Raw genomic sequence first — 15,451 nt, 5'->3', positions numbered from 1 at the left:
TTGAACAAGGATATTGGTTGATTTTTAAAAATCAGTGTAATTTGCTATATAATTTATGTTCAGTAATATTCACTAATTTTAGCAAGTTTTCACAAATATATATAGTTGTATAATCATTGTCACAATCATGACTTTTATCACCCTCAGAAGTTACGTAATTTATCCTTTTCAGCTAATCCTTTTTTCTCCTTTCCTGGCCCCTCTGCAACCACTGATCTGTTTTTGTTACTATAGTTTTGGTTTTCCAGAATTTCATATAGTAGGATTATACAACATATAATCTTTTGTGTCCAGCTTTTTTCACTTAAGTGATGATTCATTTATTCGTAGTATTTATTGAGTGATTACCATGTCAAACCCTGAAAGCTGCCTCAGGACATTTTGGAGCAAAGTAGCCTAGAAATGAAGGGGTTAAGAAGTACATGTACCCCTCTATAGACATATTCCTGCCCTCAGCCCTCACAGTCTAGTTGGGGAAACAGATCTTTATACACATAGTTATAACAAATGTAATCTTCTCACACAGTACTGGAGAAATACAGAGGGGAATAATTGTACTCATAAAAATCTCTGTAACAGAAATTTAAACAGCTTTTCAATCTCCAGACAGAATCTTATGTGGAATCCTAACATATAAAACATAGAAATTATATTTAATTACTTTCAACATCAATCAAGTGTTACCTTTTTCTATTTTACTCTCTTTTGATCTCATATATCTTTTTTTTTTTTTTTTTTGTCTCATTCCTAGTGAAGTTGAGGCTTTTCTTTTTTTGGCGTTTTTCTTCGGGGTTTTGATTTTTCTTGGAGGCTCATTTTTAAGAGTTCTGCATGTGTTAAAACTCTTAACTCTTTTCATAGTAGTTGATATTTTATAGTTTGTATGCTTTAATATTTTCTTTTTTTTTAATTGCAAAAGTTTTAAATTGTTACAGATTCAGACCTCTTGGTCTTTTTATTATCTCTTATTGCTTTTAAGCTTAAAACTACTTTGCCATCCAGATATCAGGTACTAATCTGTATTTTGTTTCATTGTGGCTTGAATTTTTACATTTAAATTGATCTGGAGTTTGTATAACATCTTTTTCTTTTTTTTTTTAAGGATGGAAATGGAGTTGTTCGTGGTTACTACTTATCTGTGTTTCTGGAACTCTCAGCTGGCTTGCCAGAAACTTCCAAGTAAGACATGCAATTAAGTAACAAACTTTAGTGTGTGTTTACATACCTTCTTAGCATTTTTTATTAACTACTTTTGTTAATTACTACATTATGTCTGTTAAGATGTATACTAGTATGGAATCCCTGGCATAGTATGATGGCATAGACTGACAGTTCTCAAATTATATGGCCTCAGGACTCTTTATACTCTTAAATTTTATTGGGAATCCCAAAGAGTGTTTCTTTATGTGGGTTTTATCTGTTGATATTTTCTGAATTAGAAACTGAGAAAAATTTTTAAATTTTTATTAATTCAGTTTAAAGTAATAAACCTATTACATATTAACATAAATAACATTTTCTTGAAGAATAACTGTTTTTCTAAAGCAAAATAATACTTGGTGAGAAAACTTATTGATGTTTTTTAAAAAATCTCTTAATGTATGGCTTTTCAATTTACTGTAATAAGTTGTTTTGGTTGAAGTATATGTATAAAATCTGGCCTCAGGGATTTTGGATTTCATATGTAGTCGGGAAAAGTTTTTTTTAAATGAGATACAATTCACATACCATAAAATTCACCTTATAAATAAGTGTACAATTCAGTAGATTTTAGTATATTCACTGAGTTCTACAGCTATCACCAATATCTAATTTCAGAACATTTCATCACCCCACAAAGCAACCCTGTACTCATTAGCAGTCACTTCCCTTTCCCCTCCCCACCCAGTCCCTGACAACCATTAATCTTTTTGTTAGGGAGGAACACTTTAAAAAGCAGTTTTAGATAATTATGAATTATCTTTGATTTTACCCCAAAATTGAACAAGTGGTTGTTTCTTAAATGTAATATGCAATATGAAATCTGGAACCATATCAGTGAATTTATTTCACTCTGTTACACTAAAATCTGTTGGTTTGGTATGAGATGTCTGCTTCCAGTTATGATGGAGTAATGGAAGTAACCGTTTCTTCTGCAACAACTGAAAAGAAAAACAACATTTCCTAGACACTGGACATGAGACAACAAATGAAAGCAATCCCTAGAGACAAGAAATAAATAAATCAGATCTATGATTGCCTCGCTTAACCTTGAGAAAGTTTTCAGGCTGTAACACGTGGAGGCAGACTGCAAGAGTTTGGCTGACTCCTTGAGTTGAGGAGACAGTGCTGAGTGTCTAGGAAGACCAGCACACCGAGAGTGCAGTGGACAGAACACCAGAGGAGAGAGCTGCACAAAGAACTCCAGAGATTTGTAGAGAGTTCTCTTCAAATATCAGCGGAGTACTGAGTAGGGCATGCACGTGAAGGAACCTACCTGAGGCTGGGAGAATAACCATCTGAAAGGATTAGAGGGAGTGGTGCCTGGTGCCAGTAACTGTGTCTGTTCCTACCACTATAGTGGAGAAACTTGTAATCCATGGGACACTGGGTGAAGTACTCAGGAAATTTTTGCCTCACTAGTGGGGAACAGTTAGTCCTAGACTGGACACTGCTCCAGACCCATCTAACAAATAAAGGCAAGACCTGAAAGGATCAAATTGTTTCCAAGTAACCTAACTGCATCCCAGAGCAGAGCTCAAGAAAATTTATAAGATTACAAAAATATCCAGCACCCAACAAAGTTAAGTTTACAATGTCTGTTGTTCAGTCAAAGATTAATTGGCATTCAAAGGGGCAGGAAGACAACCAATACTGAGGAGAGTAATCAGTCAATTTAAATGGAGCAAGAACTGTTTTTTTGCTTGTTTTTTTAATGTGGGTTATATCTATTGGTATTTTCTGAATTAGAAATTGAAACAAATTTTAAAAATTAATTCACTTATAATAATAAACCTGTTGCATATTAACATAAATAACATTTCAATGAATAGTAACTTTCTCTAAAGCAAAATAATATTTGATGAGAAAACTTGTACTGTTTTGCGTTTTTGGAAATCTTTGTATGGCTTAAAAAAAGACAACTGGATTCTCATGTGAGAATTACGAGAGAATATTTAAGACAGTTTTTATAACCACTCCATTTGTTCAGAAGTTAAATAGAGATATGGAAGATATAAAAGACCCAAATTGAACTTCTTGAGAATGAACTATATTTGAAATGAAAAATACACTGGATGGCATGAACGACAGATTAGACATTGCAGAAGAAAAGATTAATGAACTTGAAGGCGTTAGCAGTAGAAACTATTCAAAATGTGAACATAGAAAAATGAATTCCAAAACTGAAAAACAGCTTGAAGTAGCTTAATGTACAGATATCTGGAGTCCTCAAAGGAGGGGATGGGAAGAAAAAAGTAAATACTTTCCAAACTTGATGAAAGCTTTAAATCCACAGATTGAGGAAGTTCAGTGAACTACAAGCACATGATGCATGAAGAAAACACCAAAGCACATGATAATCAAATTGCTCAAAGCCAGTGATAAAAAATCTTAAACTGGCAGTGAAAAAAAAGATGTTATATTTAGAGGCACAAAGATAAGGGTGAAATCAGGTTTCTCACTGGAAACAATACAAGTGAAATGATAATACAGCAACATTTTTTAAAGGATTGAAAGAAAGAAATATTACCCTAGAATTCTATAATCAGCAAAAATATATTTTAAAAAATATAGTGAAACTAAGACATTTTCAGACCTGGACTATAAGAAATGTTAAAGTGCATGCTACAGATAGAAGGAAAATAATACCAGTTGGACCTCTGAATCTAAACAAAAATGAAGAGCATCAGAAATGGAAATTACCTGGATAAATAAAATTTTTTTTTCTGTTACCAAAGTAATTTTAAATGATAATTGACTGTTTAATCAAAAATTGTAACATTGTATTTTGGGATTTTTAACGTATGTAGAAGCAAAATACATGATAACAACAGCTGTATAAAGGCCAAAAGAGTAGAGCATGGAAGTATAATGTAAGATTCTGACAGTATATGTGAAGTGTTATAATAACAATTAAAGCTAGACTGTGATAAGTTAAAGATATGTACTATCCTATTACTTTCTGTTGCCTGCTGTAACAAATTACCACAAATTTGGCAGCTTAAAACAATAGAAAAAATTTCCCTCACAGTTTTGGAGGCCAGAAATCCAAAAACTATTGCTAGGCCAAAATCGAGGTTTCAGCAGGGCTGTACTAGCTCCAGAGACACTAAGGGAGGTCCATTTCTTGCCTCCTTCAGCTTCTGCTCGCTGCCAGCATTTCTGGGCTTGTGACCATGTCACTCCTGTCTCTGCCTTTGGTCACATGGCCTTATCTTTTTTTGTCTCTGTTGAATCTTCCTCTTCTTTTCTCTTACAGTGACACTCATGGTTACATTCTGGGTCCACATGGATGTTCCAGGATAGTCCCCTCATCTCAGGATCCTTGGCTTAATCACAACTGTATATTCCCATTCACACGTTCCAGGGATTAGGATATTGATATCTTGGGGACACTGTTCAGCCTCCCACAACTATAAACTATAAAGCCACTGCTAAAATGACAAAGACATTTAGTTTATAAAGCAACAAAGGGGATAAAATTGAAACAAATCCTAATCTTAAGGAAGGCAGGAAAAGATAACAGGTAACAAAAAACAGATGGGACAGATACCAAGACGTGGTACTATAAATGGTCTAAACAACCCCAATTAAAAGGCAGAGATTGTCAGATTGCCTAAAAAAGCAAAACTCAAGTGTATGCTAACCCCAAGAAGCATACTTTAAATGTAAAGGTATACCATACTAGTACTAATCAAAACCAAGTTGGAAATGTTGTTTTAATATCAAAGTAGATTTCAAAGGAAAGCATATTACCAGAGATAAAGAAGTTTATTTCATAGTGATAAAAGGATCAGTTAATGAAGAGGACATATAACGACTATAAACATTTCTGTTTATACCCTGATAACAGATCTTCAAAATACATGAAACAAAAACTGATAGAAGTATAAGGAGAAATAGACAAAAACTATTCTCTCAATTGATATAACAGGTAGGCAGAAATCATCAAGGATATAGTGCATTTGAACAGCACTATCAACCAACCTGACCTGATTGACATTTATAGACCATGTGATCCAACAGTAGCAGAATACAAATTATTCTTATGTGTGCACAGAATATTTACCAAGAAAGACCATATTCTGGAACATAGAACATGTCTCAGTAAATTCATAAGTATTCAAATCATTCGGATTTTTTTTTACCATAATGGAATTAATTTAGATGTTAGTAACAGATATTTTGAAAATCTGACGTATTTTAAAGTTAAATAACACGCTTCTAAATAACCCCTGGATCAAAGAGGAGATTATAAGAGTTTTTTTTTAAGTGTTTTAAACTGAATTAAAATGAAAACACAACATACCAGAATTTGTAGAATGCTGCTAAAGCAGTAGGTAGGGGGAAATTTATAGCACTAAATGCCTACATAAGTGAAAAGCAGAAAGGCCTTAAATCAGTGATGTCAATGTCTACTTTAATAAACTAGAAAGAAGAAGAAGTTAAATGGAAAGTAAACAGAAGAAAGGAAATAAAGATCAAAGAGTGCAATGAAATAAACAAATGCTGTAGAGAAAATCATTGAAATCAAAAGGACAACAAAATTTGAGGGCTAATACTATATGACTAAGATTTATAATAAGGCCACAGTATCAGCATAATACAACATAGTATTAGCATAAGAATAGACAGATGAAGAATGGAATATACAGATTTCTTCCACTATCCAAAAGTAGAGTGGTCCTTTGAAACCTTTTGTAGGCTGAAATGGCATAAAGTGAAGGAACAATTACCTTTGGACACATCTTGCTAATGGATGCACAAAATATATCAGGACAAAGCATAGATACTCACAGACACAGTTCAAAGCTATGGTGGCTTGATACTGAGATGCTGGGTGTGATTCCCAGGGAAGGAGCTTGGCGGTGCCACTCTTGCTGCTTGGAGCATGCCTCTATAATGGGTTTCTACAAAATAAGCACTGAATGCTGTTTTCACTTTTCAGCTTTTTTTGTAGAAACAAAATTTCTCTTCAGATTTCTTTTGGTTAGCAAAAACAAGTACTAGTATAGGTCCTTCTGTAAAAGTTAAGTGGCATAAAGAGAATGTTCGAAAATGGGGAATACCTGTACTACGATTCTAGAAATAAACACACGTTCATTAGGAAACTATTTTTTGACAAAGGTGCAAAGACAGTGCTATGGGGAAAGTGTAGTCTTTTCAACAAATTGTGCTTGAACATTTGGCTATACACATGCAAAAAAATTGAACTTGGATCCATACCTCACACTATATACTTAAACTTACTGAAAATTGATCATAGACCTAGATTTAAATCCTAAAACAATAAAACTTACTGGAGACAACATAGGAGAAAATTTTCCTTTGGGTTGGGCAATGATAGTTTAGTTACAATGCAAAAACACAATCCATAAAGAAACACATTTGTAAATTAGACATCATGAGAATTGTAAAGTTCTCTTCTTCAAATTATGTGGATTTGTTTCAAGAATATATAAGGAATTTGAAATTCAACAATAAAAAAAAAAACAGGGTCTCTTTTCCGTAAGGGCAAATAGTTTGTCAGACACCCCACTAAAGAAGATTTATGGATGGCAAAATAATCCTGTGTAAGATGTTTAATAGTATAAGTCATTAGGGAAACAGAAATTTATCTACAGGACTTCCCTGGTGGCACAGTGGTTAAGAATCCCTGCCAATGCACGGGTCACGGGTTTGATCCCTGGTCCAGGAGGATCCCACATGCCACGGAGCAACTAAGCCCGTGCGCCATAACTACTGAGCCTGCACTCTAGAGCCCGCGAGCCACAGCTACTGAAGCCCGCGCTCCTAGAGCCCATGCTCTGCAACAAAGAGAAGCCACTGCGATGAGAAGCCTGTGCACCACAGCGAAGAATAGCCCCTGCTCTCCACGACTAGAGGAGGCCTGCACGCAGCAATGAAGACCCAACGCAGCCAAAAATAAATAAATAAAATAAAGAAATAAAAAAAAATAGTAAATTTTAAAAAAAAGAAATTTATCTACAATACCACTGTTTCCTATTAGAGTGGCTATAATTACAAAGATCATACCACATGTTGGCAAGAATATAAAGAAATTTGAAGTCATATGTTTCTGGTGAGAATGTAAAGTGATACAACCGCTTTTGTAAACCATTTGGTGATTTGTTAAAAAGTTAAACATACACTTACTGTGTGACTCAGCTAAACCACTCCTAGATATTCACCCCAGAGAAAAGGAACTAGATGTCCATTCAGAGACTTCCAGAAATGTTCATGGTAACTTTATTTGGAATAGCCAAATAAAATCAACCCTAATTGCCACCAACAGATGACTGGATAAGCAAATTTTGGTATGTCTATACAGTGGAATAACACTCAGCAATAAAAAGTAATGAACTGTTGATATGTGCAACAATAAGAATGACTTATTTTTTTATTTCTTATTTTTTTAATATTTACTTATTTATTTTGGCTGTGCCAGGTCTTAGTTACAGGATCTTTTAGTTGTAGCATGTGGACTCTTAGTTGCGGCATGCCTGTGGGATCTAGTTCCCCTACCAGGGATCGAACCCAAGCCCCCTGCGTTGGAAGCACGCAGTCTTATCCACCACCAGGGAAGTCCCTAGGAATGACTTTTAAATTAATTATTCTTAGTGAAAGCAGCCAGATAAAAAAGAGCACATATATATGATTCCACTTATATAAACCTCTAGAAAAATGCAAACTAATCTATAGTGATAGAATGCAGGTGTGCGGTTGCTTAGAGACGGGACAGGCTGGGCTCAGGTTGGGTGGAGGGTGGAGGGAGAAGGTAAGAGGGAAGAATTACAAAAGGCAGAGGAAACTTTGGGGATGATGGATATATTTAGTATCTTGATTGTCATAATGGTGATGGTTTTATGGGTATATATAAATATGTGTGAAACTTACCAAATTATACATTTCAGCTACACTTCGTTAAAGCTGTTTTACTCAAAAAAACAACTAAAATGTCATTGGTCTGTCTTATACTTTGCATGGATCTTTTACTCATGCGTGATTTAGTAACAACATGGATTAATCATTTGGAAAATAACGACTAAGTAGTGTTGACACATTTCATTATGCAGTATCAGTCACATTCATTGATATCACCGTTTTCACAACGAAAGTCTTGAAGTATTGGAAAGCTTTTAAGCTCATGTGGTACATACAAATTTTCCAGGATTATGTTTTTTCACTTGAAAGTGTGTTTTATCATTGGCAACAAACACTGACAGTTCTTTTCTGCAGTTGTTTTGGTACAGAAAATGTCTGCTGGGTATCCACAACCAAATAACCATTGTTTGTCAGTTCTCTGAATTTGAGGTTTCACAAAAAAAGTGACTGATGATCTTGGAACTCAGCTGGACAAACTGATTTTTCCAAGGCAACCATTGCATATCACAATGCAGCATAAGTACTTTATGTATATTTCCCATTTGTGACACCAAGCATTGAGGTTTAATAACATTTATCATTTTTACTACTTCTTCAAAGACATTCTTTTTTTTTTTAATTTATTTATTTTATTTATTTATTTTTGGCTATGTTGGGTCTTCATTGTCGCGCATGGGCTTTCTCTAGTTGCGGCGAGCAGGGCTACTTTTCGTTGCGGTGCACGGGCTTCTCATTGTGGTGGTTTCTCTTGTTGCAGAGCACGGGCTCTAGGCATGCAAGCTTCAGTAGTTGTGGCACGCGGGCTCAGTAGTTGTGGCTCACGGGCTCTAGAGCGCAGGCTCAGTAGTTGTGGTGCATGGGCTTAGTTGCTCCGCGGCATGTGGGATCTTCCCGGACCAGGGCTCGAACCAGTGTCCCCTGCATTGGCAGGCGGATTCTTAACCATGTGCCACCAGGGAAGCCCAAAGACATTCTTGAGAGACATTGAAAAAATTTTTTCCCCATCTGAAAGTGTGTAGCAGTGAATAATATAATGATTACTGGTACATTTTAACTACCTTTGCTTTTGCACCGTTAGTGCAAATGTCAAACACTGTGAAAAAGGCAAATAACATCTTAACGTTATCATGAAGATAGTTTTGACTTTTTGGATCACTGAAAGGATCATGGGAACTGACCCCCAGTGACACAACTTCTGACATAGACTAACCTTAGTGCAGAATATTCTTGCCATGACTGGTGAGTCAAACTATGAATAATGCTAGTAATATGGAAAGAATTCTGGCCTCTGAGTTGTAAGTATGTTTTAGTCATAGCTCTGTTCCAGATCTCCTGTGTGATCTGAAACAGTGGACTTACCTGTATTATTATAACAGCTAACATCTGCTGAATATATACTTTGTGCTATGCACTGTGCCTTGTATAACTCATTTTGCTTTACTACCACCTCATGAGCTGTTAAATGCTATTTATCACTCCCATTTCACAGATGGAAATATCATAGCTAAGTTATTCACTCAAGTTCAGCATTGTTAAGGTGCAGTCTTTTTTTTTTTTTATGCTTTGAATCAGTATATTGAGACATTGATACATTTCAAGAATTGCTTAAATTCTGATATCCAGATTTAAGCTTGTGAACATATGACTTTAAACATACAATTAAAGCTATTCATAATTTGCTATTCTACCAACATTAAATTACAGTTACTTTGGAGCATAAGTTAAATGGTTTAAAGTAAGCCTGTAACATACCTGCAAAACACCTTCCTAACTCATACATGCAAATTACTTCTCCATGTAAAGGTCTCATCACTCTAACCTCTAAGTTACCCTGCTCCAGAAGTGACTACTCTAAGGCTCACTGTGGTCCAAAGAGAAGGAAGAAAAAAAAAAGTAACCAGGACCAATAGCTAGATATATTAAAAAAAGATGGTACAGCAGAAGGGAATGCAATTCTACAAGTGCAAGCCCTCAAGAAGCAGCATGTTATATGATAAACCCCTTCTTTAGAAAGTTATCATTTCTATCACTGATACCACAGGCTAAATTAAATTATATAGCATGCCATCTTCAAGTAACAGTTGAGGCAATAGAATAAATGCAGAGGCATCACAATGAATCCCACTTAATACCACTATACAGACCAACACTTCTCTACAAATTCTTTGTCTGACTGCCAGTTAAATACAGTTTTAACTCATAGCTTAACAATTAAGGGTCATACACTGAAGCCAATACATATAGCTGGCATTTCAGTCTAAGCTATTCCATGTACATAGCTGAAATCAAATACAAAGTATGGCCTAACAAATGCTAGGGGAAATTTTTTAAAGTAGTTTTTACAAGTATTAAACTTATCTTACACACTGAAGTCATCATACATACAGGGCAAAGTCAGAGCTTTTATATTCGAGTTCATTCTTCATTTAACTTTTAAAACACTACTATAGTTGAATATTAAAACAAACAATAGCAAGTAGTGAGCATATTATGATTATAGTCCTTCACTCAATCACTACTGCAAATAAAATGCCGGCAGTGAGTGTTATTCACTGGCCCCATTAGGAGGTCTGACACTGAACACCACCCCGAGGATGATGTTCATCATGCTCGTATGCTTCTCCATTGTAATGGCGCCGTCTTTCCTGATTCGGATCAAAGTCCACTAGTTCTCCCTGGTCCATTACATCAGTCTCTTCCACTTCCTTCCTCTCAGGTAGGAGTCTTTCCGGCAAAGAGAGTTTATCCAGGGAGAGAAAGCCATTCTCAGGAAAGTTTACCTTAAATTCAATGATTAGGCGACCCTTTTCATATGGTCTACGATAAATTGGCATGCCTTCATTTAGCACACACTTGATATCTCCATGCTTGACAATCTGACCTGGATGAGAAGTGATGACTGTGGTTCGGTGGTCAAGAGTAGATATTGGCTTTTGGAAGCCACACAATGCCTCAACCAGCTGTATGTCCATACATATGAAAAGGTCTTCTCCTCGTTGAGTAAAAACAGCATGGTCCTTCTGATCTAAAACGATGATAATATCTCCTGGCTCCAGTCCTGGTTCTTGGTCTCCTTCACCATGGAGTGTTATCTTCTGGCCATCTTTCATGCCTTTGTCAATATGAACTTCTAGAATTTTCTTCTCTCAAACTATCTTCCTTCCATTGCAGCTTTTACATCTATCTTTAGGACTGATCCGCTCCCCATGGCCCTGGCACTCCATGCAGACAGACTGAATTTGCTGAACCATTCCAGGTCCTATCTGATGAATTCTCATTTGCATGCCAGTACCTCGGCAATTGGGACAGCACTCTACTGCTCCTTTCTTACCACCTCGGCCTTCACATTTGTCACAAATCACATTCTTTTGCAGAGCTAGTTTTCTTGTTGCACCATTATATAAATCTTCTAAGGTTACTGTGAGTTGATGCACAACATTTTTACCTCTCTTTTCTCTCTGCATCCTGCCTCCTCCTCCAAAAAACATATCGAAGATGTCCATGGGGGAGCCAAAACCGCCACCTGCTCCACCTTCTTTAATTGCCTGCTCTCCTCCTTTGTCATATAATTCCCTTTTCTTTGCATCAGAGAGCACTTCGTAAGCTTGAGAAATCTGTTTAAACTTCTCTCCTTCATTTGGATTCTTATCAGGGTGGTACTTCAAGGCCAGTTTCCTGTAAGCCTTTTTCAATTCTTGGGTGGCATTGGGTTTGACCCCCAAAACATCATAATAAGTGGTTTCTTTCACCATTTCCTACAGCCGGTGAGGTGAGGGGGCTGATGCCGGTGTGGGGGAGCGGGAAGGAGCGCGTTGCCGTGCGCAGCTCGGGCAGCCGCCGCTCCTCAGCCTTTTCACCAAGCGTTCTGGAAAGTTCCCAAGGTGCAGTCTTTTTAACATAGATTTTTCTTTCTCTGTATTCTTTGTTCTTAACCACCAAGCTCTGTTTTATTCCCTGAAATCAGCCCTTGTGATTGGGAAGGTGGTTGATCTTGGGCAGAATTATAAAAAGTTTAGTGATTATAGGATTTTGTTTGTAACCCCGTTGCTACCATTAATCTTGGTTCTCTTCTTGTCTCTTGATTAATTTATTTCCTATATATAGGCATACTTCAAGATATTGCAGGTTTGGTTCTAGACTACCACAGTAAAGCAAGTTACATGAATTTTTTGCTTTTTTGGTGCATATAAAAGTTATGTTTAAACGATACTACAGTCTATTAAGTGTGCACTAGCTGTATGTCTGAAAAAAAGACAATGTACGTACCTTAATTTAAAAATACTTCATTGCTCTAAAATGCTAAACCACCACTGAGTCATAATCTTTTTGCTGGTGGAGGGTCTTGCCTCAATGTTTGATGGCTGCTGACTGATCAGGTTGGTGGTTGCTGAAGTCTGGGGTGGGTGTAGCAATTTCTTTAAACAAGACAGCAGTAAAGTTTGCTGCATTGATTGACTCGTCCTTTCACAGATGATTTCTCTGTAGCATGCAATGCTGTTTGATAGTATTTTACCCACAGTAGAACTTCTTTCAGATTTGGATTCAATCCTCTCAAACCCTGACTCTGCTTTATCAACTAAGTTGATGTAATATTCTAAATCCTTTGTTGTCATTTCAACAATCTTCACAGCATCTTCACCTGGAAGTAGATTCCATTTCAAGAAACCCTGTTTTGTTTTTGTTTTTTTTTTGCTTATCCATAAAAAGCAACTCCTCATCTGTTAAAGTTTTATCATGAGATTGTAGCAATTCAGTCACATCTTCAGGCTCTACTTCTGATTCTCATTCTCTTGCTATTTTTACAATATCTGCAGTTACTTCCTCCACTGAGTTCTTGAACTGCTCAAAGTCATCTGTGAGGTTTGGAATCAAGTTCTTACAAAGTCTTCTTAATGTTGATATTTTGACCTCTTCCCACAAATCATGAATGATCTTAATGGCATCTAGAACGGTGAATCCTTTCCAGAAGGTTTTCAATTTACTTTGCCCAGATCCATCAGAGCAATCACTATCTACGGCAGCTATTGCCTTACGAAATATATTTCTTAAATACTAAGACTTGAAAGTCAGAATTACTCCTTGATCTGTGGGCTGCAGAATGGATGTGTGTTAGCAGGCATGAAAACAGCATTAACCTTGTACATCTCCATCAGAGCGCTTGGGTGACCAGGTAGGTGCATTGTCAATGAGCAGTAATATTTTGCAAAAAATCTTTCTTTGCAGAGCAGTAAATCTCAAGTGGGTTTAAAATATTCATTTAACCATACGTAAAGAGATGGGCTGTCATCAGGCTTTGTTGTTCTCTTTATAGAGCACAGGCAGAGTAAATTTAACATAATTCTTAAGGGCTCTAGGATTTTCAGAATGGTAAATGAGCATTAGCTTCAACTTTTAAGTCACCAGCTTACATTAGCTCCTGACAAGAGAGTCAGCATGTCCTTGGACGCTTCGGATCCAGGCATTTACTTCTCCTGGATAACTTGTTGCAGCTTCTATATCAGCTTGCACTTTTATGTTATGGAGGCAGCTTCTTTCCTTCAACCTTATGAATCACCTCTGCTAGCTTCAGACGTTTCTTCTACTGCTTCCTTGCCTCTCTCAGCCTTCGTAGAATTGAGAGTTAGGGCCTTACTGTGGACTAAGCTTTTGGCTTAAGGGAGTGTTGTAGCTGGTTTGGTCTTCTATCTAGACCACTAAAACTTTCTTCATGTCAGCAATAACACTGTTTAGCTTTCTTAATCATGTTTTCACTGGAGTAGCGCTTTTTAATTTCCTGTAAGAATTTTTCCTTTTCATTCACAACTTGGCTAACTGTTTGGCACAAGAGGCCTAGCTTTCGGCCTATCTTGGCTTTCAACATGTCTTCCTCACTAACCTTAATCATTTCTAGCTTTTAATTTAAAGTAAGACATGTGACTTTTTCTTTCACTTGAACACTTAGAGGCCATTGTAGGGTTATTAATTGGCCTAATTTCAATATTGTTGTGTCTCAGGGAATAGGAAGGCCCAAGAAGAGAGAAAGAGATGGGCGGGGAGGCGGGACAGATGGCTGATAGGTGAAGCAATCGGAACACACGTAACATAGATCAGTTAAGTTTGTCATCTTATATGGGTGTGGTTTGTGGCGCTCCAAAACAATTCGATCAAAGGTCACTGGTCACAGATCATGACAACAAATGTAACAATAATAATGTAAAAGTTTGAAATATTGTGAGAATTACCAAAATGACACAGACATGAAGTGACCAAATGCTGTTGGAAAAGTGGAGCCAATAGACTTGTTTGATGTAAGGTTGCCACAAACCTTCAATGTGTAAAAATGTAATATCTGTGAAGTACAATAAAGCAAAAACACAATAAAACAAGATGTGTCTGTACCTCTGTTTCTTGCCTTGGGAAGATTCTCCTTCTCTTACTGATATGTAGGTTTTGTGACATTTCTATTGATTTTGGTACAGGTTTCATCTTGGGTGCTTTTATTGTTGACATATACACTTCGGGAACTTAAAGTTTGCATTGTCGTATAAGCAGTAATAACATTATCAGTGGTAATGAAATATTATCATTCAGGATACTAAGGTTGAAAGAGATTAGAATTTGTGTATTTGTTAGATATTCTCTGAATACCTTAATAAGAATGTTCTATTTGGATAAAAACAGACATCTTATCTTTTTTTTTTTTTTTCCTGGCCACGCCATGCAGCTTGTGGGATATTAGTTCCCTGACCAGGGATTGAGCCCGTGCCCTCGGCAGTGAAAGTGCAGAGTCCTAACCACTGGACCGCCAGGGAATTCCCTTATTACCTGTTAATTCTCTTAACACTTGGGCAAGACTAGAGAAGAGTCTTGAATACTTTCTTATTAATTATTGAAACGTCATTCAATTACAGAATTGAGAGTTTAACAGTGAGGTAGTTTTACTGTCAAAATATGAAATAAAAAAGTAAATCATTGTATTATCTAGTAGATTTTAATAACACTTGGGACCCTGCAGAAGTACTTTCATAATTTCATTATACTTAAATATCTTTCTCACTGTGTGTGTTATAATACACCTGTGTAGGCTTTCTGAGGAAATTTTTTTTTTAATTAATTAATTTATTTATTTATTTTTGGCTGTGTTGGGTCTTCGTTTCTGTGCGAGGGCTTTCTCTAGTTGTGGCAAGTGGGGTCAGGGTCACTCTTCATCGCGGTGCACGGGCCTCTCACTGTCACGACCTCTCTTTTTGCGGAGCACAGGCTCCAGACACGCAGGCTCAGTAGTTGTGGCTCACGGGCCTAGATGCTTTGCGGCATGTGGGATCTTCCCAGACCAGGGCTCGAACCCGTGTCCCCTGCATTGGCAGGCAGATTCTCAACCACTGCG

At 36.7% G+C, this 15,451-nt stretch overlaps 1 protein-coding gene and 1 pseudogene across 15 annotated transcripts in view; one reads left to right on the top strand and one right to left on the bottom strand.

Annotated features, from left to right (window-relative positions):
- The window catches only part of TRIM37 (tripartite motif containing 37), a 283,770-nt gene that overhangs the window by 43,228 nt on the left and 225,091 nt on the right, over positions 1-15,451 (top strand). For all 14 annotated transcript variants that reach the window (XM_082372003.1, XM_082372006.1, XM_082372005.1 and 11 more), the window contains one exon: positions 1,103-1,179. In XM_082372003.1, coding sequence (XP_082228129.1) covers positions 1,103-1,179 — 77 coding nt within the window. The remainder of the gene's footprint in view (positions 1-1,102; positions 1,180-15,451) is intronic.
- On the bottom strand, positions 10,504-12,351 carry LOC309618387 (dnaJ homolog subfamily A member 1 pseudogene; annotated as a pseudogene). The gene has a single exon. The product of its transcript is annotated as a dnaJ homolog subfamily A member 1 pseudogene (transcript).

This window comes from Balaenoptera borealis (genome assembly GCF_965194805.1).
Source record: "Balaenoptera borealis genome assembly, chromosome: 20".
NCBI classification, from domain to species: Eukaryota; Metazoa; Chordata; class Mammalia; order Artiodactyla; family Balaenopteridae; genus Balaenoptera; species Balaenoptera borealis.
Note: the sequence above shows the minus strand (reverse complement) of the source record. Positions and strands in the feature narration are given on the sequence as shown.